General features: G+C 43.1%; 1 protein-coding gene across 1 annotated transcript in view; it reads left to right on the top strand.

The window, feature by feature from the left end:
- LOC115473343 (sodium- and chloride-dependent creatine transporter 1-like) overlaps window positions 1-22,999 on the top strand; it is a 58,637-nt gene that overhangs the window by 15,686 nt on the left and 19,952 nt on the right. The window contains 3 exon segments of the mRNA XM_030208222.1: window positions 7,691-7,822; window positions 18,877-19,144; window positions 21,648-21,780. Coding sequence (XP_030064082.1) covers window positions 7,691-7,822; window positions 18,877-19,144; window positions 21,648-21,780 — 533 coding nt within the window.

Genomic DNA, 22,999 nt, shown 5'->3' with positions numbered 1-22,999 from the left:
GTGGCTCACATTTGAAAATACAGTGAGACAGAATAATAGAATTCAGTTATATCATGGGAGCAAGTAGATGGATATGTCTGAAACATTTAACAAAGTAGAGATTAACATATATATCCAATACCCAACTGGGCATTTAAGTCTGTCATTTAATGATGCTGTATGTTCAGAAATCATAGCCATAAGTATAGGCTGCTGTTCAAACATTATCACATACACACAATTCAAAAGTAAACAACGTCTACAGAGTACGTCTAAAATTTAATTTTTATTTTCTCATTTCAATCTTCCAAAATTCCAGACAGCAGATGTACAGATCAGCAGGACCAAAAACACTCCAAAACAAGCAAAGTCAGAAACAGCACAGTTTATACCTAATTTTTCAACCACCCTTAGAATTCACCTTTGGGTTTAAAAAGCAAAACCATGTGCATGTAAAGACTGGATAAATTTAAAACAAAGTTTAAAGCAAATGCCCTTAATATGTAATACTTGGTAGTAATAACTAAACAGATTTATTTTCCACTGAACATATTTAACTTTGTATGAACTTTGTGACTAATAGTGTGCTGAACTGGACAATGTTGGCATATTTAGACTTACTGTGGACAGAACTTGTGCATGAAGGGAGCCCTTCCCTCATTCAATACCTCTTTGTGAAATAGTAGTAAAAAAAAAAAAATGTTTTTTAAATTAAAAAGGCAAGTGCATTCTTATAACCACCACTGCATTCCACAAAACAAAAGGAGCAAGTTCCCACATGCCATCCCCCACCCCCCACAATGTAGGCACAGGAAAAAAAAAATGTTAAGCTCCCAGGTTTCGACTTAATGTTGTTAAAAAAAAAAATTGTACTTAGTAAGTCTGATAAGCACCTGATTCTCATAACATGTCTGTTCTGGTGTCCCTTTACTAGGTGAAAACATCTCTGCATGAATACAGGGAGTCCCTATAACCAGCCCTTCCAAGTGACACAATGATTTACAATTTAGAACTAATTACTACTCTAACCAAGACTTCCTCTGTGTACATCCATATGTTACACAAGCCAGCATGTTTGAAAATATAAGTGAGATCAAATAAAAATGCTACTAACAAAGAATGACAACATGGATAAAGCAGCACATAGGTTTTCCTTGCTTTCTTTTGGGTGAATGGGGATGATGGCTGCAAGGAGGAGTGGCATATGGAGACTAACCTAATTTGGCTTCAGGTTTTTGACATCATGCCATCTCCTGTTCTCAATCTAACCACCTTGTGCACTGCCATACAGAAAATTCCTGGTTTGATCCATTTCTGGGGTCTTTACTTGGGCTGGATCATAAGACTGCTTAAGAGTGGCACCTAGTGTCCAGATGCAGAAACTAAGTGGAATAGGAGGAAAGTGTGGCATACACATACTAAGGGGATAATTCACAAAAGGTCGTCTAAAGCTAGGCACTTAAAATTTGTACTAAAAGTGCAAATTCTGTAATGGCACTTTAACTAAATGGCTAATGTAAATGCTCACAGCTAACTGCTGTCTGGCCTTAACTGATTAGCACACTAAGGTTATGTAATACTAGGCTCATCCATGTCCTCCCCACCCCCTTCCCAGCAGTTGTGCATGGAGAGGTCCTTTTACTAAGCTATGGTAAAAAGGAGCCTGCGCTAGCGTTGGTGCATGTTTTTGATGCGTGCTTGGGGCCCCCTTTTTACTGCAGTGGCTAAAAGGTTGTCGTTAATCGACAAAATGGCCATGTGGTAAGTAAACCAACTTGCTAGTATGTTCAGGAAGTTAAAATCAACACACTGTCTTTAGAGTGGAGGAAAAAGAGCCTCGGTTAATACCAAAAGCAAGACAATGGTCCAAAAGAACTGTACACTGCAAACTTCCTTGGGTCGGCTGTGTCCATCAGCTCACCCAAAAAAACCTCCCAATTCTGTGTACAATTAACTTTAACTTATTATATAGTAGCATTTGAAGGAACAGCTGAATTCCCCTTTGATACCGCTTCCAGGGGTCCTTTTACTAAGGTGCTCTGAAAAATGGCCTGCGGTAGTGTAGGTTCAGGTTTTGGGCGTGCACAGAATCATTTTTCTGTAAAAAATGTAAAAAGGGCCTTTTTTTTTTTTTTTTTTTGCCAAAAATGGACATACGGCAAAATCAAAATTGCTGTGCGACCGTTTTGGGTATGATACCTTACCGCCAGCCATTGACCTAGCAGTAAAGTTTTGCGTGGTAACCAGGCGGTAATGACCTACGTGTGCCAAATGCCACTTGGTGTGCTTCAGATACGCGCAGCAGAAAATAAAAATGATTTTTCTGCCGTGTGTATCGGACACATGCCAAAAATAAAATTACCTCAAGCCACGCGGTAGCCATTTTGGCACGCATACACACGCGGCTCAGTAAAAGGGACCCCTAGTGAGCACCCCCACACCTTACCAAAATGCACCTTGGTCCTTGCAGTATCTGTAACAATTTGTAGCTTGCAGAGTTCCTGTGATTTTAAGAAATGGGACATGTTCAGAGGTGGACAGGAAATGCGGACTGGGGGCAGCTGCTTTGAGAGAGGATTTTAAGGAAGTCTAAATCCAGGTCTCCTTTCCCTGCTGCTGAACCTGCTAAGCACAGAGATTTTAACAGCCTAGTCTCATTCGATGCATCTGTCCTGCCAGTTCAATCCGATACTGTTTTTTGTTTTGTTTTTCTGAACACTGAGTGGTTGGGGATTGCAGAAAACAGGTTTAATATTGTTCTCTTTTTTTTTTTTTTTTTTCTTTCCGGGCTGCTTTAGCCATTAGGAAGACTAGACGGGTCTCTTGGGGCAGCAGTGGGCAGAGCAGTCAGAACAAGACAATAGGTTTGGACAGTCTGAGACTGAAAACCATCAGCACATCTACATATGTTTACTACAAAGAAGCAGAGCAGATAATATACCCCATGGCTGTGTATATAATATACTTTTTAATATTTCTTTATTTCATATATATGATTGACCAGGGAGGGTGGGTGGGTGTTGGGGTGATTATGATTCAGTTTTTATTTATTAAAATCTCAGGGGGTCCGAGTTAATTGATTGAGGGGGAGGGAGACTGAAGGTTCAGTTGAGGAACCTAATACTCCTGAATCAGTTCTGCCCTGTATCCTTTCATATTCACTCAAAATCCTCAAAATAACCATAGATTTGTTATAAAACCAAAAATACAAGTCATGTGATTCAATGCTTCTCTCTAAAAATGTTTGTGAAAAGGAGGCCATAATAAATGTTATCCCATCCATTCTACAGATATGGATCTGGCTGTTAATAGAATCTAAATTGCAGGTTTTAATTATAGAAACTCCAAGTGGGAGAGAAGGAGTAGCCTAATGGTTAGCACAGCTGGCTTTGATCCTGGCAACCTGGGTTTGATTCCCACTGCAGCTCCTTGTGACCTTGGGTCACTTAACCCTCCATTGCCCCAGGTACAAAAAAACTTAGATTGTGAGCCCTCTACAGATGAGAGAAAATACCTACATATAATACGTACATCTAGTATCACTATAGAAATCAGTAGTAGTGTTCTGGTAGAGTGGGAAAGTGCAAATGTAATAAAAAAAAAAAATTTTAAAACAGGAGAGAGTTTTTCTTTACTCAGCATGTAGGTAGACTCTGGATCTCGTTGCCGGAGAATGTAGTGACAGCAGCTGGCCTTACAGAATTAATTTAAAGGGGGTTTGGACAGATTCCTGAGGGAAAAGTCCATTGAACATTATTAAGGTGGTTTTTTTTTTTTTTTTTTTTTTGGGGGGGGGGGGGGGGGTTGCCGGGTTCTTGAAGCCTGGATTGGCCACTGTTGGAGACAGGATGCTGGGCTTGATGGACCCTTGGTCTTTTCCCAGTATGGCAGTGCTTATGTTCTTATGTTATGTACTTATGCCCCCACAGTTGTGTGCATGTTTACACAATGCCTAATTAGGCCCTCACCCACCCTTAATTATTTGTCCTTGAGATAGTATAAATCCCCGGTTAGTTACTTGACTTGCATTAATTTGCTTCTTATTGTAATTTTATGTTTATATTCTGTACATTATTTTATTCACTTTATTGTTTGTAAGCCACATTGAACTTATTTCAGGCTAATGTGGGCTATAAATGTTATGCATAAATAAACTAGAATATCTGTATTATACAATCAAACCTCACATCAGCTTCCTGCAAGGACTTTGCTTTTCATGTGTCACCCTGTACAAGTGACTCAAATTTCAAGTTTTATTTAGTTTTACTAATCCGCCAGCTGGGCATACCATCTAGGCGGCTTGCAATATAATCAATGTTAAGAGCAGAGTACACAGCAAGATGTGGGTATAGACAGAATTGACAGTAAGGAAAGGGGGAGGAACTCTTATCTTGTTCAGAGAAAGCGGGGGAGGGAGAGAACGATAGGGAAGCTCTTGGTAATTCAGCCGGGCATTTTGTGCTTAAAGATTAATTGAAAGCATCTTGAAAAAGAAACGTTTTGAGGTCCGATTTTAAAAGTGGACAGTGAGGTGGGCAGGAGATTCCAACGATGTGGACCTTGAGCTGAGAATATTGAAATTCAAGTATGTTTGTGGCAGACGTGTATAATTGGGAACGATAAGGAGATTTTGATCCTGAGAACGTGATGGAGAATATAGAAGCAGTAGGCGGAAAAGGTAAAGGGGTTGTTGAGAAGTTAAAGGGGGTCTCTTACTAAGGCACGTTCACGTTTTTGGCGCGCGCTAAACAAGACGCCAATACATTCCTAAGGGCATCTAACGTTTAGCGTGCCCACAATTTTAGCATGCACTAGAAACATGAGCGCGCCTTAGCAAAAAGACACCCTAAGACCTTGAAATACAGTAAGTAGTAGCTTATCAGTAATTCAATGGGATATAGGGAGCCAATGAGATTTCTTCAGAAAGGGTGGGATATGATCAGATTTCTGAGCTTTGTGAATAATTCAAATGGCGGTATTTCCTCCAGTCTCTTAGACCTGCCAGGCACATGCTCTCTGACCCTATTGGTCATTTCCTCAGCCTGTAGTCCAGAGACTTTCAACCCAGTCCTCGGGGCACAGCCAGCCAGCCAGTCAGGGTTTTCGGGATATCTACATTTAATTCAATGGGGATAGCCTGCAAACCCCAACTGGCTGGGTGAGCCCCAAGGACTGGGTTTAAAACCTCTGTTGTAGTCTTACGGGCATTCTGTGTGGACTCCCGACTCCCCCCCCCCCCCCCCCCTCACACACACAGAACAGAATTCTCCATCTTCAGCTCTGTTCCTTTCTCCTGCACCCTAAAAAGTATCCCTCTTTTCATCAAAGAAGTAAACATCTCCTGCAAGGAGACCCCAACAGCATCCATCCAGTAAGTTTAACTTCCACCTCTGCAATAAGCGGTGGTGTAGTTAGGATCGAATGAGCCTCAGATGGAAAAACTAAGACCCCCCCCCCCCCCCAAAACACTTTTTCTCCCAAAGGAGGAGGGGGCGGGAACCTCTTCAGGCTGCAGCAAACAAATCCTGAAAAAAAAAAACATTCCAGATGTATATAGAAACTGAAATGCAAGGTATCAGTTTTTCATTTCCCAAATTTGACATATTACAATTAATAGTCAGAAAAAATACCTTTTTCCTAACTTTGTTATAGGAACGTTACTTTGGTCTCAATGTCTCTCAATTTTCTGTTTTAGGGTCTCCAGTCCTTTTTGTCATTTCTGTGTCTTCCATCAGTCCTCTGTCTTCTCATCTTACTGTGTCCAGCTTCTCCCTTATCTTCCCTTCCACCTGCACTACTACCCTGGTGCCAGCATCTCTCTTTCTGTCACCCTTAGCCTCTCTCTCCCTCCTGTTGGTTCAGTCCCTCCCTTCACTTCTCCCCCTGGTCTAGTCTCTCTTATCCCTGCCTCCATCATGGATTTGGCATCTCTCTGCCCCTTGCCCTCCTTCAAATTCAGACCAGCACTGACAGTGATGGAAACAGGTCCAGCCAGCCCATGTGGGTGAGACATGACAGAGGGAAAACCTAATGGGTCCACCAGAGGCTACCTGTTACCATTAATGGCATGAATTTGGAGGACCATGGGGGTGGGCGGCATGAGATGTCACTTGTTGGGGGTGGGGGGGGGGGGAAGAGGAAGGGAAAGAAAGCAGCAGTTGGCCCTACCATTAAATAACCACAGGCATCTTGCTGGACTTAATGGTAGCTATGCCCCTGTCAATAATTGAGTCCATCTTGAGTCGCTCAACATCGGCTCCTTCACGTCTTCAGTCTAGCTGTCTGTCATCCTATTGCTCTGCTTCCAGGACTAATCTTGTCTGGGCAGAACTCTTGGTTTTCAATTATTTATATGCAGTAAACCTGTTTCACTTATTTGCAATAAATAGTTAAAAATTAAGAAAATAAGTTTTCCTTTGAATGTTGGCTTGGTTTAGCTGGCTGTTTAATACATGCATAAGCATTGTGAGATCCCACGCCTAACTTTACCTGTGTAATCCAAATTAAATCTAATTAGTGCCAATAATTGCTTGTTAAAAAGCCAAGTGTTCTACTATTAAATTGTACATGCAAATCAGGGCTGCATCTTAATTTGCGCATGTAATTTTTAGCGACCTTTATAGCAGGGGGTGGGGGTTAGAATACACAAAAGGGAAAATTTACTGCAGGAGACTTCAGTATATCCTGCAGTAAGCACACCTTAGCAAAGGAGCCCCTAAATCTGCAAGCAACTCTTAATGCAGAAAATGACCTGTTAAGTATAAAGGAATGGCTTAGGATGGGGTGAGTTGGAGGTGAACACTTGTGCATTCATCGGTAGTGGCAAAACAGACAGGGCAGGGGTAGCAGTGGGCAAGTCGCACAGGATGCAACTCTTAAGTGGTGAAATGCAGTCACTAAACGTTTAATTATATGCGTAAGCGACAGTGAGTAACCAACAATAACTTTAAACAAAACCTTAGTTATATTTCTCACCGTTGAAAATTCACTTAGCCATTCAAAATTATAAGAAATCCATTTTAAGTTGTACAATGGCTCCACTACTGAAAATAGACCTCACACACAAAATTGGTGCCTCCTGTCATACCGCAACCCTCCCCAGTCATGTCACCATTTGTACTGCACCATTATGGTAGTTTCAGTTCTATATTAAGGCTGGTCCTGATTTGGAATGTACATTGAGTGCATTCTGCTCATTAGTATGCCTTAAAAACAATTAGAGCACGTAAAATCAACTTAATGCCTGTTAACCTACAAACTAATGTGGATTAAGTCAAGGTGTGTTAGAAAGGTCTATTGCATGTAAAAAAATATTTACTAATAACTTACGCTTTCTATTAAAATGTTCTATTTTATATATTTTGTTGACACTGTAAGTAATATACCATTCTTTGTATTTTAATATTTTTACTGCTGTAGTTGTCTATTGTTTGTTTGACTTATTCTTGCTGTACACCGCCTTGAGTGAATTCCTTCAAAAGGCAGTAAATAAATCCTAATAAATGAATGAATAAATATAACAAACATTTTTCCTCCTGTATCATATGCTTCAGATTGTCTTCTCATGTTTATCCTCACTATTGACGTTCTCCTACCATTAGAGTGTGATCACCATTCTTTCTTACTCTCGAGTCTCTTCTCTTCCAAAGTTCCTGCTGTTTTTGAATCTGAATACCTGTATTATGAACGCTTCTTGTTTTGCTCTGTACAGGTGTGTTTTTAATTCCATATTTGCTGATTGTCTTCGTTGGAGGAATTCCAGTGTTTTTCTTGGAGATTGCTTTGGGCCAGTTCATGAAACAGGGAGGAATTGCTGCTTGGAACATTGTCCCGCTTTTTAAAGGTAACAAATACAGCCACCCTTTACAACAGAACAGGAAATAAGGCACAGCCATTTACTTTCTCTCAAGGTTTTCTAATGGTGGCCCAGATGAGTAGGGTTGGCCTCTAAGCAGTGGTGTGCTGGAGCAGGCTCTCACAGGCTCGCAAGAGCCGGTTGTTAAGTTTTTAAGAATTTTGGGAGCCGGTTGTTAAAGTAGGGCCCTCCATGGCTACTTTAACAACTGGCTCCCAAAATGTGGGCTTGGGCCCCCTGCTGAATTCTCTTTCACTTTGCTGGTGGGGATGCTGAGCCCTGCCAGCCAAGTAAATAGACTACTGCTGCTCCCCGCTCCTTGTTTCCAGCTCTGGGCAGCAGGCTGGGACTTCTCGAGCACGTGAAAGAAGTTCCAGCATGCTGCTCAGAGCAAGATGTTGGGAGTGGTGGCAGTCCATTTATTGGCTGCCAGCAAAGGTATGCCTAGCGTGCTCACACGAAGGGAGGGAGGAGAGAGGCAAGTGTTGCTCCCCCCCCCCCCCCCCCCCACTCCTGGCCCTTCCAACTGCAGAGCTGGCTACATCCGGAGAAAGAGCCTGTTGTTAAAAATTTACCAGCACACCCCTGCCTCTAAGCCTGGTCAAAGGAAAGCCACTTATAGTTTTGATATGCAGACATGATGGAGATTCCCTGGCAGAGAATTAGGTGGCCTGAACCACTGGGTACATTGCATTCATGAGTCTGTCTTAAGATGTTTTCATTTGGGCATCTCTGCACAACTCCATGTAAAGCTGAAAAGCAGCTGTTTCTTTGGGATTAGCCAGGATGGAAATTTAAAACTGTAAAATGTTTTCTTTTCAACTTGTCTTGGGTTTAGGTTTTGTCTTTTTGTTTTTAATTTTGAGGGTTTTTCTTAAGATTTAGAAGCTTTTGCATACGCAAACATGGGTAAAATGCTAAATCTGGGCAGAAGCTACTTACCAGCTTTTATCATTGCACATACATTATACACATTCCATCACCCACAGGTCCCCCACTGTCGGCTGCCAACGCCTGTAGACTTCAGCTTGAACTGACGTCTGAGGCTTTCTTGAGTGAGAAAAGCGGAGCTTTTCCAAGCAGAAAAGTGGAAGAAAGACAAAATGTGTTTCAAAATCACCAAATATTTCCCAGTACTGAAAACGAGGACAATTTTTCAAACTGCATCTGATTTTACTTGTGAACTTTGTACCAGTATTCAGTACAGATCATTGCAGCTAACCCAGAATGTGATTGCTAGAATAGTTACTGGTTGTCTTCGATATTCTCACATCACACCGTGTTTACATTAGCTTAAAGTTTTAACTCATAATATTTACCTTTTCTGCAAATTTAAGGATAGATCAGAGAGTCACACTTCTGAATGCTCCTTTTCATAAGGTACATCTAGAGAAATATCGTGCAACTTATCTTTTTATATTGGACTGAAATTTTGGAATGTACTTCCACAAAGACTGAGAGCATTATAGGGCATTGAACAGTTAAAAAAAAAAAAAAAAAAAAAAAAGATCTGAAAACTCATTTCAACAAGCTCTTGGGACAGACTAGTTTTTGTTTAAGTATGCCGAACTGATGTGAAGGTAGTGGCACACTTTATTCATATTTTTATATATTTGTGTTCATATTGATTGTCTGGCTTATTATGTATTTGTACCTATAAAACTGCCAAGAATTTCTAGATCGTGCAGGTTATAAATATTTTTACATTAATTAAAAATGGCTTTTTGCTTTGAAATTTGATGTTATACAAAGTGTACACACTTGCTAGCATCTGCTTGTTCAATGAATAGATTTGTGCTGGGAAAGTAAACAGGAAGATTAGAAAATTGCTCTATTTTATATACTTGTATTTTTAGTCGGAGGAAAAGCCTCAACACCACCTCTCACCTTTCAACATGGCTAAAGTCTGTAAGGCAGAGTTTTCAGTCACATTGAGGAAACATAATTTTCTGATAGCTTTATTTATTGAAAACATTTATATCCCAGATATTCCTAACATAGCAGGCTTTATGTGGCTAACAGAGAATTTACATCATACCAATGCAAAGATGGGACAGAGAATAAGGATCAACTGGGGGGGGGGGGGGGGGGGGAGACAACAGGGGAAACAAGGGGCGGCAGGAAGTTAAGTAACTACGGAGTAAATTTTATCACAGAGAAGTCTTGGAGTTTCTTGACTGACAAACGCTTTTTAGACTCTGTTCAGTTGTGTTAGCTGTTTAAGGGGCCTGTGAGGGAGTGAGTGGCATAGCGGCAGGTATCCCTAGGAGCACTCCCTCACTGAAGGTGCAAGTTAGCCACCTTACAGCAGGTGGTGCTAAAAACATAGTTTAGTTGCCTGATAATAGGTGGCACTAAACCTGCCATGTCAGAGGGGCAGGACAGGCAAGGAAGAGATTAAATTCCCCAAGCCAGAACAGTGAGGTCCCGAGGCAAGAGGTTTCTGGAAGGGAAGGTCCTGAGGGCAAGGATCCTACCAGCATATCCTATTGGCTGTAGTACTTGGGGGAAGGCTGGCCCTTCAGTGGATGCTGTCCTAAGTTGTCTGAAGAAGAGGTTCCAGTAAGGTAAGAGAAATGACTTGGAACCTAAATAAAGAGACTCTGAGAAGTGACTGTTTTAATCTGAGAGCTGTGTCTGAGACAAGCTACCGGGGCCCTGATTGATGAGGGAAAACAGTACATAGTGAAGTGTGGAGTACAGTACAAGGACTGTATTTGAGACTTTATTGAAGGCACAACCTGTGAAGAAACAAGCCTGTTTTTGAACAGAAATAATTTGCCTCTTGACCTTTTCACTAACTGCTGTCTATTTTATGAGGAGTCCAAGCCTTCCGATCGCTCACATGCTAACATTCACCTAACACAGCTTAATATGGCGTGTGGTGGGACATGATCAGGGCATCCTGTGGTAACTGCTAAATTAGCACGTGCTAACCATGGGCTAAATTGTTTTGAGGGGGCACAAAAGTGGGTGTTAGCATGCAGTAATGGAGCGCAGGAATACCGCATCATCCCTTACCATTTTCAACATGAGTGGCAGTAAGCACTCACGCAATACGTTTTTAATGACCATGTGCTAATAGCAACATTAGCACATAGCCAGAAAAAGGCTGTTTTTATGGCTGCAGTAAAAATAGTCTTAACCAGTGGCGTAGCTATGTGGGGCCACGGGAGCCTGGGCTCCCACAGATTTGGCCCTAGACCCCCCTGCTGATGACCCTCTTGACCCCCCCTCCCGCCACCACCACCATTGCCTACCTTTTGCTGGCGGGGGACCCCAACCCCCGCCAGCTGAGGTCCTCTTCTTCCATCAGACTCAGAAACAGAACAAGGAAGAAGAGGACCTCGGCTGGTGGGGGTTGGGGGTCCCCTGCCAACAAAGGTAGGCGGTGGCGGGAGGGGGGGTCAAGAGGGTCATCGGTAGGGGGAGGGTCAAAGTTGGTGGTGGCGGCGGCAGGGGGTTGGCAATGGCAGGGGGGGTCTGCGGTGCCAGGGGGGCTAAAATGTGCCCCCTCACTTCGGGCTCTGGACCCCCTCCCGCCGAAGTCTGGCTACGCCCCTGGTCTTAACGTGCGGAAAAACGTGTGTAAGGGTACACAAGTTCATTCTTTTCCACAGCTGACTAAATGGACCCCTAAATGTGGAAATTACTGTACACTTAGGGGGAATATTGTACTAAAAATTAGCACATTATCTGCGGCAGAGCTCATAGAAATAAAATGAACTTGGATTTGCATACAATGCTTCCATTATATGCAAATCTTTCATGCATATTCATTGTGGGTATCCTGAAAACCTGGCTGGCAAGGGCAGGACCGAAACACTGCTGTAACGGATAACATGTACTAATCTTTTTTAAGACTCCCTAAAAGTTACTGCAATGATTTAACAGTTGCAGGCCCAAATTACATATTAACTTCCTAATGCAGCAGAGGGTAGGGAATGCACCAGTGGAGATAGTTGCATTAATAACATCTGAATATGTACCACTAAGTGCGTTGTGTTATTAATACACAGTAAAGTGTTCCCCAAATTTGTGGGAGCACCCCCCCCCCCCCAACAGTTACCACACAATTCAGTTATTATGCATTAAATCTGGCAGTTAATCAGAAAACTTTACTAGAAGAACTGTCCTTCCACTCATAACATGGAGACTTATTTAAAATAAAAAAAATCTCTTAATTAAAAGCAGTGTGGTAGCTGTTACTCCAGTTTTAAAGGTAATAGAAATAAAGGAAAATAAGACATGCCTTTTTTATTGGACTAACTTAATACATTTTAATTAAGAATTTGCTTCTACATATGACGTATCCTAAGCTATTACATTGAAAGCTTTTAGTCAACCAAATTTACCACCCCCCCCCCCCCCCCCGTTTTATTTTATTTTTTTACAAAGCCAGCACAATAGTGCCGACACAGCCCATTAAAAGTGAATGGGCTGTGTGTCAGCATTGCCATGCAGCTTTGTAAAAAAAAGGGGGGGGGGATAGATGCAAAGAAATATTTAGAGCAATACATTTCTGTGGGACAAGAGCCAACATACCCTGAACTAACTATAACAAGTAATTTTTTTTTCCTAGCTATGTAAGAGCAAAGGAGTTAGTCAAGCACGGCACAATTTCTGTGCAAGAACGTAATTTCATTTTCTGGGATGTAATCAGATATCTGCTTAGACAAAGGCAGGAAAAGACTGTTCAGAACCACTTATATTTATTTAAGGTACCAAAAAAAACAAAAAGCCTTTTTACGAGCTTATCTTGGATGCAGTGGATAATGGGGTTATAGCAATAAGGGTTTTTTTTTTTTTTTTACAACTAAGCAAATGGCTTTCTGGTCTGGGATGATAATGCTGAGGACATTAAGGGAGAGCTAGATGTAAACAGCCCTGCTGGGTCAGACAGTGGTCCATGGAGCCCAGCATCCTGTCTCCCGCAGTGGCCAATGCTTGCTTCCTTGCAAAAAGTATCCAGCAGTTCCTAATGCAAGTTCTCGTCCCCATCTTGCTCCCCCCGCCAACAGAGACAAAATGGAATGAGTATAGTAGCCCATAGCAGTCCTAAGACCTAAGAATAGGTGAGTCCAGAGGAGTACTATATGTACAGAGATGGCTGTTGTAGCTGCAGTTCACTTCCTTACCTATAGTGAAAAACCTCTAACCCAGTGGTGTCCAGCCCTCGAGGAACATCTAATCAGATTTTCAGGCTACCCACAATGAATATACATGAGAGATTTGCATGCAGTTCTCCTTGCTATGAAAGTCTGTCTCATGCACTGTGACTGGCTGGCTGTGTCCCGAGGGCTGGGCCACCAGAAATTCACACGGTCACAGAAAGCACAGGACAACAATGCCCTATGGAGCACCAGCTGAACTTGTGACCCTGTTCAGGAAGCTCTGCAGTATAGGGGTACAGAAAATGGCTGTAGTGCGTCCAACCTCCTTCACGTAGACTGTAAAATACTATGGGCCTGATATTCAACCAGTGGTGATCAGAGTTTCACTGACCACTGCCAACATTATACCTAGCATTGATTTTCCAGGGTTCCAGAGCCAGCAAAAACATAGCCGGTTAAGTGCGGTATTCAGCTATGAAGAACCACATAAAAATATGACTGCATTTTATTTGGTCCTGTTTATGCAGGGCCGCCGAGATGGGGGGCAAAATTCCCAGGGCCTGGGCCTCCAAGGGGGGTCAGGCTGCCGGTGCTGCAGTCCCCGGACTCACCTGCTTGCCTCCTCGGCTCCGGGCCCCCTTCATTCAAAGCAGCAGTCGCAGATCGCGTCTCTTCTGGCCTTTCCTCCCTGTGTCCCGCCTTTGCAGAAACCGGGCGTTACATCAGACGAGGGCGGGACACAGGGAGGGAAGGCCAGAAGAGACGCGATCTGCGACTGCCGCTTTGAATGAAGGGGGCCCGGAGTCGTGGAGGCAGGCAGGTGAGACCGCGGACTGCAGCGACGGAGGCGGGGTGGCCTTGTCCCGGGCCCGGCCTAGTCTCTTGGCAGCCCTGTGTTTATGTGGTTATCTTAGTTAAGTGCTCAACCTGCCCCATGTAATAGCTGGTTTTGGCTTTTGTGCTCTCTGGTGAAGTGGTGCTGAAAATGCCCAGTTAGCCCTGGACAGGTGGCCAGGAGCCATTTAAATCATTTTGAATATCAGACTTGTTAACACAGTAAGATGTTCTTAACTCCTCCTATTTTGTTTCTGTTGAATAAAAATGCTTAATACAGCTGGCCAACACAAGCAGGAAAAGTAGTGGCCAGTATCTAACATTGCTTTCCTGGGAAAACTTATGGTCTAGCCAATTTCTCTCTTTTGGCCAATTGAGTTGAATGCAGACTGTCTATTCTATGTGTCATTCCCTGTTAGGTTGGGATTACTAGGAGAGTAAGTACCTGTAGAGTCGTCACTGGCAGGAGCTGCTGGGAGGAAGCTCTAGCCCAAAGGGAGTTGTTTGGAAATAAAATGCAGAGGAATTGGGCCTTGAGCCTGAGTGCCAGGGGGAAGAGATTGGAAGGAGACAAAGAGAAGGGTTTGCCCTTTAGGGTGGGTCTTTGCTTGCCTGCAAGCCCCTGCTTCAGACCTGGGTATGAAATAAAGATGGTTTTTTGGATTCCTGATTTCCCCCACAGAAACCATGATGAGGAACCACCTTGATACTAGTATTGCTAGATTTCTCAGCAGTCTTTGACCTTCGTGGAACATATTGAGCTTGCATGGCTGGTAAAAAGAGTTATTGTAGCACGGTATTGCCATGGTTCAAATCCTAGACAGAAAACAATCAGTGCTGTTTAGCAACAGCACATCACCTTGGTCACTGAACTACTGGCTACCAGAGGGATTCATACTGTCACGTACTATATTTTAATATCTACCTCAAACCTCCAGCTTAGCTGCTTCAGTCCATGGACACAAAAATCTAGAAGCCATTGATGTACAACTTACTCCTATCCATTGAACCAGATCTACCCCCCCCCCCCCCAGCTTTGAGTAAATTGGCAACTTGTCTAAGAGTACTCGGGGAATGAGCAAAAAAAAAAAAAAACCCACTCTGCCTGAACCCATACAAAATGGATTCTGTGACTGCCTAACAGAAGTGGACAGGTACCTGACTTCATACTTCCTAAATGGTATTTTGAACTCCCCCTAAAATCACAGGTCAGGAATCTTGGCATACAGCCTTGCTCGTCACTTACTTTGATCCCGCAAATTCAAGCAACCTTTAAAAACTGCTTCTATCACCTGAAGCAACTAATGACGACTATCCATATGTTGAAGGCACGTCTGATCACAGTGGCCCTGTTGTGATTGCTTCACAGCTAGACTACTGTAATGCCCTGTATATTGGTCAGACCACACAGTCTGCACCAGCTCTAACTAATTTGGAAATTCTACATCATGACGGAGGGCTGCAAGTGACGTGACCACATCACATCCTTCCTGCATAAAACTGCATGGGCTACCAGTACCCTAAGGGCCAAATGTAAAACTCTTTGATTTTCAAGGCCCCTCATCTGGAAAAAGCGGGCCAGAGTACCTAAAAAAAAAACAAGTTGGAGACTTCAAAGCTTTGTAAAGAGTTAAGGTCCTCTCGCTGTACTGTCAATAAAGGAACTCACGTGATGTGACGCTTCCCAGCAAGCTTTGCAGGAGCTACACCTATCTTATTAAAGCCAGCACTCTCAAGCTTTTCATGCCACATCTTGACTAGCCCTGCCACATACCCTGCAACTAAGACCAGTTCCCTATATCTTATTTAACTATACATATAACTTGCCTTTAATTTAGCTACAGTCTTTTGTATCCAAATGCCTTTTGTCCTACCCATCTTGTCTGTCTATATGTCCTAATTGCACTCACCCATCTCTGCTCCTATTAAAATGTTTTTCATTGTATTGTATTCACATCCTGAGTATCATATCTGCTATATGAATGTTGTACCCTGCTGCTTGTTAGAGTATTACTTTATATTCTGCTGCCTTTCATATTTGTTTGAATTCTCTTACTGTCCTGTGTATCTTTCTGACATTGTCAAGTTGTTCTTACTGGGGTTCAATTTGCCTAGCTCCAGCTTGACCATTGATTGTATTTTGTTTACATTTGGTCATTTTACCATTTGTTACCTTGTTAATGCAATGCAAGTTTATGTCAAGCTAATTGTTGTACACTGCCTTGGGTGAATTTCTTAATAAAGGTGGTTAAATCCCAATCAATACTGAAGGGAGTCTCGGAGCGGAAGAGCTATTGCAGTGGAAAGTCATTTTCCCCAGTGATCTGTCATGACGACGTTTTTAGTTCTAGTGATCTAGGGAAATATTTCTTGCAAGTCCAAAAGGTGAACTTGCTGTGATTGGTTTGATCCAGGCCTTCTTCCTCTAGGGGCTTAGATGACTCTGATATGCTGTGCATAATTAACTTGCATATAGGCATGCCCCTGGTTTTCATAGTGCTGTATTTTTTTTGGAGATCTGAGGACCTATGGAGCAGAAAATTGTTCCTTTCTCTGCATGAATTGAGTCTTTGCTGGGGGTGGTTTTACATTCATCTTAGAATGATCATAAGTAACTTCTAAACTCTAAAGCTATTTTGCAATCGGTGTAAGCATGGAAGAGGTAATTCTATAAGGCACAAATGGGTGGGGGGAGGAGTGGCCTTTTGATGACTGGTGGGGTTGGGGGGTTGCTGGGTTTTGAATGATGCAACATTGTTCAAAGTTTTTTATTTTATCCTATATCTTTCTCAAATGAGTGGTGCTTTTTGACTTTTTATATCTATTTTGCACAAAGATTGCATTTACTTTATATTGCCATCAATAAAACAGTTGTAATATAAAAACAGTGGACAGGTAGGGTAAATGATAGGGGCTGAGGGGATAAGTATGTGAAAATCTTGGTGACATATTTCATCTTGTTGCCTGATTTTGTTTTCTCTCTGGTTTGTTCTGATGTTGGACACTTTCAGGCTTATTTTCAAAAGAGAAGGGTGCCCATCTTTCAACAAATTGGGAGATGGGCGTCCTTCGCTCAGGGTCACCCAAATCGGCATAATCGAAAGCCGATTTTTGGGCGTCCTCAACTGCTTTCCGTCGTGGGGATGACCAAAGTTCACGGGGGCGTGTTGGAAGCATAGTGAAGGCGGGACTGGGGCGTGCTTAACACATGGGCGTCCTCGGATGATAATGGAAAAAAGAAGGGCGTCCCTGACAAACACTTAGCCAACTTTACTTGGTCCCTTTTTTTTTTTTTTAACGAGCAAGCCACAAAAATGTGCCCTAATGACCAGATGACCACCAGAGGGAATCGGGGATGACCTCCCCCTACTCCCCCAGTGGTCACTAACTCCCTCTCACCCTAAAAAAAATTTTAAATATTTTTTCCAGCCTCTATGCCAGCCTCAAATATCTCCATGACAGCAGTATGCAGGTCCCTGGAGCAGTTTTACTGGGTACTGCAGTGCACTTCAGGCAGGCGGACCCAGGCCCATCCCCCCCTACCTGTTAAACCTGTGGTGGTAAATGGGAGCCCTGCAAAACCCACCATAAACCCACTGTACCCACATCTAGGTGCCCCCTTCATCCCTAAGGGTTATGGTAGTGGTGTACAGTTGTGGGGAGTGGGTTTGGCGGGGTTGGGGGGGGCTCAGCACACAAAGTAAGGGAGCTATGCACCTGGGAGCAATTTGTGAAGTCCACTGCAGTGCCCCCTAGGGTGCCCGGTTGGTGTCCTGGCATGTGAGGGGGATCAGTGCACTACGAATGCTGGCTCCTTCCATGACCAAATGGCTTGGATTTGGTCGTTTCTGAGATGGGTGTCCTTGGTTTCCATTATCGCCGAAAATCGGGGACAACCATCTCTAGGGATGACCATCTCTAAGGTCAACCTAAATGTTGAGATTTGGGCGTCCCCGACCGTATTATCAAAACAAAAGATGGCCACCCATCTTGTTTTGATAATACGGGTTTCCCCGCCCCTTCACGGGGACATCCTGCGAGGACGCCCTCAAGAAAACCTGGGCGCCCCGTTCAAATATGTCCCTCTGTATATTTTGTTTACTATGTTTTCTTTGCAATGTCACCAATAATTGTTAATAAATAAGGTGCTAACATTTACATGGTGAATATTCATTTGCCAACATGTACTTAGGGCACAGAAATGCCAAATCTGCTTTCATGCTGTTTGTAAATATGTTATCGATCTTACATAGCGGGTGTCTGGAAGGTGTGTGTACACATGGGCGAAGTCTGGAAGGAGAATGGATGGGACTGGTGCACGTGAAGCTTACAGAATAGTTTAGTTTATTTGCACTTCATATACTGTCTTTCAAAACACAAATCAAAGCAGTTAACTTAAAATAAGACTAAAAAGAACTACGATAATGTATAGGGTATAAAGGGAGCAGAAGCCTTGGGGGGGGGGGGGGGGGGGGGAGAAGAGAGAGAGAAAAAAAGATGGGTTTTATGGGAAGCCTTAAATTGGGTATAGGATGGTAGGAGGGAGTTCCAGACAGAGGGACCAGTGAAGACGTGTCTAGTGGACTCAAATCTAGAACAGGGGAGGGGTGGTTTAAATGATTCCCAGTGGAAGAGCATAGAGAATGATCGGTGTCTATAGGTAGGAGGGAATATCAGCAATGAAGGACTTTATGGATTATGGTCAGAATCTGGTATTGTATTCAAAAAGGGAGCCAGTGGTACTGTTTTAATAAGGGTAAGATGCGATTGAAACGGGCATCTGAAAGAGCACAGATGGTGGTTTTTGCACCCTTCTTTTTTTTTGAGAAGAAAGGTACAAAGACCAGCATAGGAAACGTTACAGTAGTCAAGCTTAGATATGACCAGAGCATGATAACTATAAGTTACATGACTATCTCAGGCATTTGGGTTGAGCATTTACTCCAGTTCTAAAGTAGTGTTCTATAAAGGAAAATAAGTACCTACTTTTGTTCGTAGAATAAGCACCTAATCGGTGCCCCTTAATGGAACTGCCCTCAGAATGTCTCTGTTGGAATATGATCTTTTTTTTTTTTCTTGTTAATCTTTCCTCAGGTCTTGGCTTTGCCTCTATGGTTATCGTGTTCTTTTGCAACACCTACTACATTATGATCCTGGTCTGGGGTCTTTATTACCTGGTGCACTCATTCACCAACACACTACCATGGGCAACTTGTGGCCACCCTTGGAACAGTGAGAACTGCACTGAAGTCTTCCGCCTGGACCAGTGCCACAATGGGACCAGCAATATTTCCATCTTCATGATCAACATCAGCTGTGATGCCCTAGCAAGCAAGCGCTCTCCCATCATTGAGTTTTGGGAGTGAGTGTCCTTCTTATCATATTTATCAAGTTTTCTGTTCCGGTCCCTTCTCTCACCATTTTCATATGGTTTACCATGTGTTAAACGAGAGAAACTGGTGGCCCTGAAACATCTATTGTTTTGTAGGATCAGGACAGACATGTAGAGCAGACATACTGCCCCGAAGAGAAATAGATGCACTGCTAACGAGTGACTCTTGAACCTTGCTCCACTCCAATGTAATTTTTCTAAAATTTTAAGACGATGCCCTCTCCATTCCTTAACCAAGGGGCACATTTACTAAAAAGCATTAAGCATTCTCACTTAACACAGGTTAACAGCAAAAAGGAACCCACCTTTAGTGTCCACTGCTATCCTACTACTACTACTGCTTATCACTTTTATAGCGCTACAAGGCATACGCAGCGCTGTACACCATACATGAAAAGACTGTCCCTGCTCAAAGAACTCACAATCTAAATAGGACAGACAGAACAACTAAGAGATAAGGGAATTAAAGAGGTGGGGATAAAAGGGTACAGGGCAAGTGAGTAGTGGTTAGGAGTCAAAAGCAGCATTAAAGAGGTGGGCTTTTAGCCTGGATTTGAAAACGGTCAAAGACTGGGCTAGACGTACAAGCTTGGGAAGTCTATTCCAGGCGTGAGGTGCAGCGAGATAAAAGGAACGGAGTCTGGAATTAGCAGTAGAGGAGAAGAGGACAGACGAGAGATTTATCCACAGAACAGTATCCTGTATACTTTGACCCATTTTTCTCCAGTCCTTCCCCTCCCTCCTCAGTCTTTGTACTGTTTCTCTCTTTCTACCTCATCTTTACTCTTCTTAGTATGGTGTGTGTGTGTGTGAATTCCTTTCCTATCAATATAGTGTAGTTCTTTTCCTTTTGTATGCTTTTTTTATTTTGTACACCGCTGTGATCTGCAAGTTAGCAAATTCTAATAAACTATAAAGACCGCAGTGAGTGGTGGGGGCATGTCCAGTATGCCCCCTGCCGTTTCCCCACAAACAAGTTCTCTAGCATGTCCTCTGGTACAATGGGGAGAATTCAGCAAAGGTCATCTCAAGTTTGGGCATGGATCACAGATGCATGTGTATAAAGTAATTAGCTAATTAGATGCTAGGTCAGTTGGTGTTAACAAGTACTTGGGCAGTAATTAGGAGTTACACACAGATTTGCCCCACGCCCTATTGTATAATGTGTGTCTACATTTCATAGTGTGCAGCTCAGAGGTGTGGCTGTAGGAGGGGGTGGGCGAGTTAGGGGTGTTCCTGGAATTTAGGCACAATGTTAGAGAATAGGGTCATTTATGTACCCAACCACAGTTTAGTTGAGCACCAGCCTTTGCACCAAAAGGGCCCTCTACACAGGACACCCTTTGCAGAATAGCATGGATCATCCTAGTACCAGGGGCATAGCCAGATTTTGGCGGGGAGGGGGCACATTTTAGCCCCCTCCTAGTGCCGCTGACACCCCCCCACCATTGCCGACCCTCCGCCACCACCAACAACAACTTTGACCCCCCCCCCTCCTGCCGCCAAACCTCCCCTGCCGTCGCCTACCTTTGCTGGCAGGGGACCCCAACCCCTGCCAGCCAAGTTCCTCTTCTTCCTTCATTCTGTTGTACGTGTAGGACGTCAGACTCAGAAACAGAACGAAGGAAGAAGAGGACCTCAGCTGTTGGGGGTTGGGGTCCCCTGCCAGCAAAGGTAGGCGACAGCGGGAAGGGGGTCAAGAGGGTCGTCAGCAGGGGGGTTCAGGGCCAGATCTACGGGGGCCCAGGCCCCAGTGGCCCCACGTAGCTATGCCCCTGCATAGTACCTGAGCAAAGGAGTAAAAAAAAAGAACAGAAAGAAATCCCACATAGTCGGTAGACGATAGTGGGAAGTTGGAGAAGGCTTGAGAGAGACCAGTGACACAAGAAGGTCATCGATGATGAAAAAACATTATTGTTGGTACTTGAAAAAACACGTAATGCCCGACACGGCACCGTGCTTCAGCGCTAAATGCCTGCCTCAGTGTCAAAAATGTTGTGGTATCTAACAACAATGAGTCGAATGCTAAAAATCTGCTTTAGTGAATGTAGGACTTAGAAAGATCTTTACAATGGCGATGCACTTCTGGCAATCCATGATCATCTACCTACGTTTGAGCACCATTTACTAAATTGCCCCCTGTGAGCACAAGTGCACCTACCACCACCTTTTGAGGTGGCATTAGGTGATCCCTCCTCAACCACATATTTCCTAGATGGTACACGCTACCTACTGAGTGCCGACTGCAATGATAACGTCATGCCCAGTCTCCACCCATACCCTGCCCCATCCCATGCGAAGCAGCTAGTGCAGGACTTAAGTCGGCTCTGGGCATAATTTAGATGTTGCTTTTTTCAAATGCTGGTCCCCAGTGACAGATGGACAGTGGGGGGGGGGGGGGGGGGGGGTCTTTTTTTAGCATCTTATAATGGCAGTTTTCCACTTACCTGCAATTTCCTTCCTTTTTCTTCAGGAACAAAGTGCTGAGGATTTCGGGGGGTCTGAATGAACCTGGGCCCCTAAACTGGCACATGATTCTTTGTCTGTTGGCAACCTGGACCATCGTGTATTTTTGCATCTGGAAGGGAGTTAAATCCACTGGAAAGGTAAATTTATCCAGAAATGCTAACAAGGGCAAAGACGTATTTACACACCCAGTGGAAACTGTGAGGCCAATGCAAGAAGCTAGCACAGGAGAAAGCACACGGTTACTAAGACATCTGTGTTAAATGTTATGTGTGTAGGACACTGGTGCACAGCATATTAAAATGAATGTTAATGAGGCAATTAGCTATTTGTTCTCAATGCAGAAAAGTACGTAGAAGGTAAGCACAGTGTTAGAATCTGAATGGCATTAGATATGAAAATGGTTGGTTCATCCTTCAGTAGGGTCCAAGAGGATTTAATGTGCTCTAGACTTACTTTCCAAATTACTAAACAAGTTTAAAATGTTTATTATATACTACCATCTAGTTATGTTTTGTAAACACTTGGTAGAAAAGAATGCTACATGTGATTAGTGGGGGAAAAAACCCCAAGACGTTCTGATTGATATTCAAAAGGACTGGTCTGTGTAACTTGCAAATAAGTCCTTTTTTGCTTTCAAATGTTTGTTCCTCTCAATGAATAAAGATTGGCCATAAGCTGAACAGGTCGAAGGTTAGCTGGACAAATTACAGCAGAATTAGAGGCGAATGGGGACTGGGCCAAACGTTTCTTGGATAGCAATGATATATTCAGCAGTTCATCCATATAAAAGTTAGGACCTCATATTCAGCCTTCTAACTTGTATGAATATCTTGGTTGAGATATAATTTATTCCATTGCATATTGACCCATTATTTCTCTCCAAGTTTTGATGGGACTGGATTGTGGAAAGCATTATGAACAGGGAAGCTTGTCCTAGGGATGTCGCAGAAAAACATTTCAGTATACTTTTTTGGACTCTTGTCCATTTTTTAAAAAACTTTATTTATGCAAATGTATGTGGTTACAATAATAGGTAATCAACAGTTAACATACAAACCAACTTCGAGTGTAAAATTGATTTTTGCGTGCAGTTTGAGAAGCCAAAAAAAGCAAATGCAGCTAATCAATGCACATCCCTAGCTTGTCCTGATCATAAGAATACGTTAGTGTTTCACTTGGGGAAGATTCTCTTTCTGAAGATGAGCTGAGAGAGTGGAGAAGGGACTTTTTAAAGGAAGATCAATCATCGACAAAAAAAAGCCTTGATTACAGAGGCCTTTTTCATTTTTAAGCTCTTATATCATCTGCATCTAGTTAAATAAGAAGATAGGCAGATTTTAGAAAGGATGTACAAAT

The sequence above is a fragment of the Microcaecilia unicolor genome, chromosome 6 (genome assembly GCF_901765095.1).
Source record: "Microcaecilia unicolor chromosome 6, aMicUni1.1, whole genome shotgun sequence".
NCBI lineage: Eukaryota > Metazoa > Chordata > Amphibia > Gymnophiona > Siphonopidae > Microcaecilia > Microcaecilia unicolor.
Note: the sequence above shows the minus strand (reverse complement) of the source record. Positions and strands in the feature narration are given on the sequence as shown.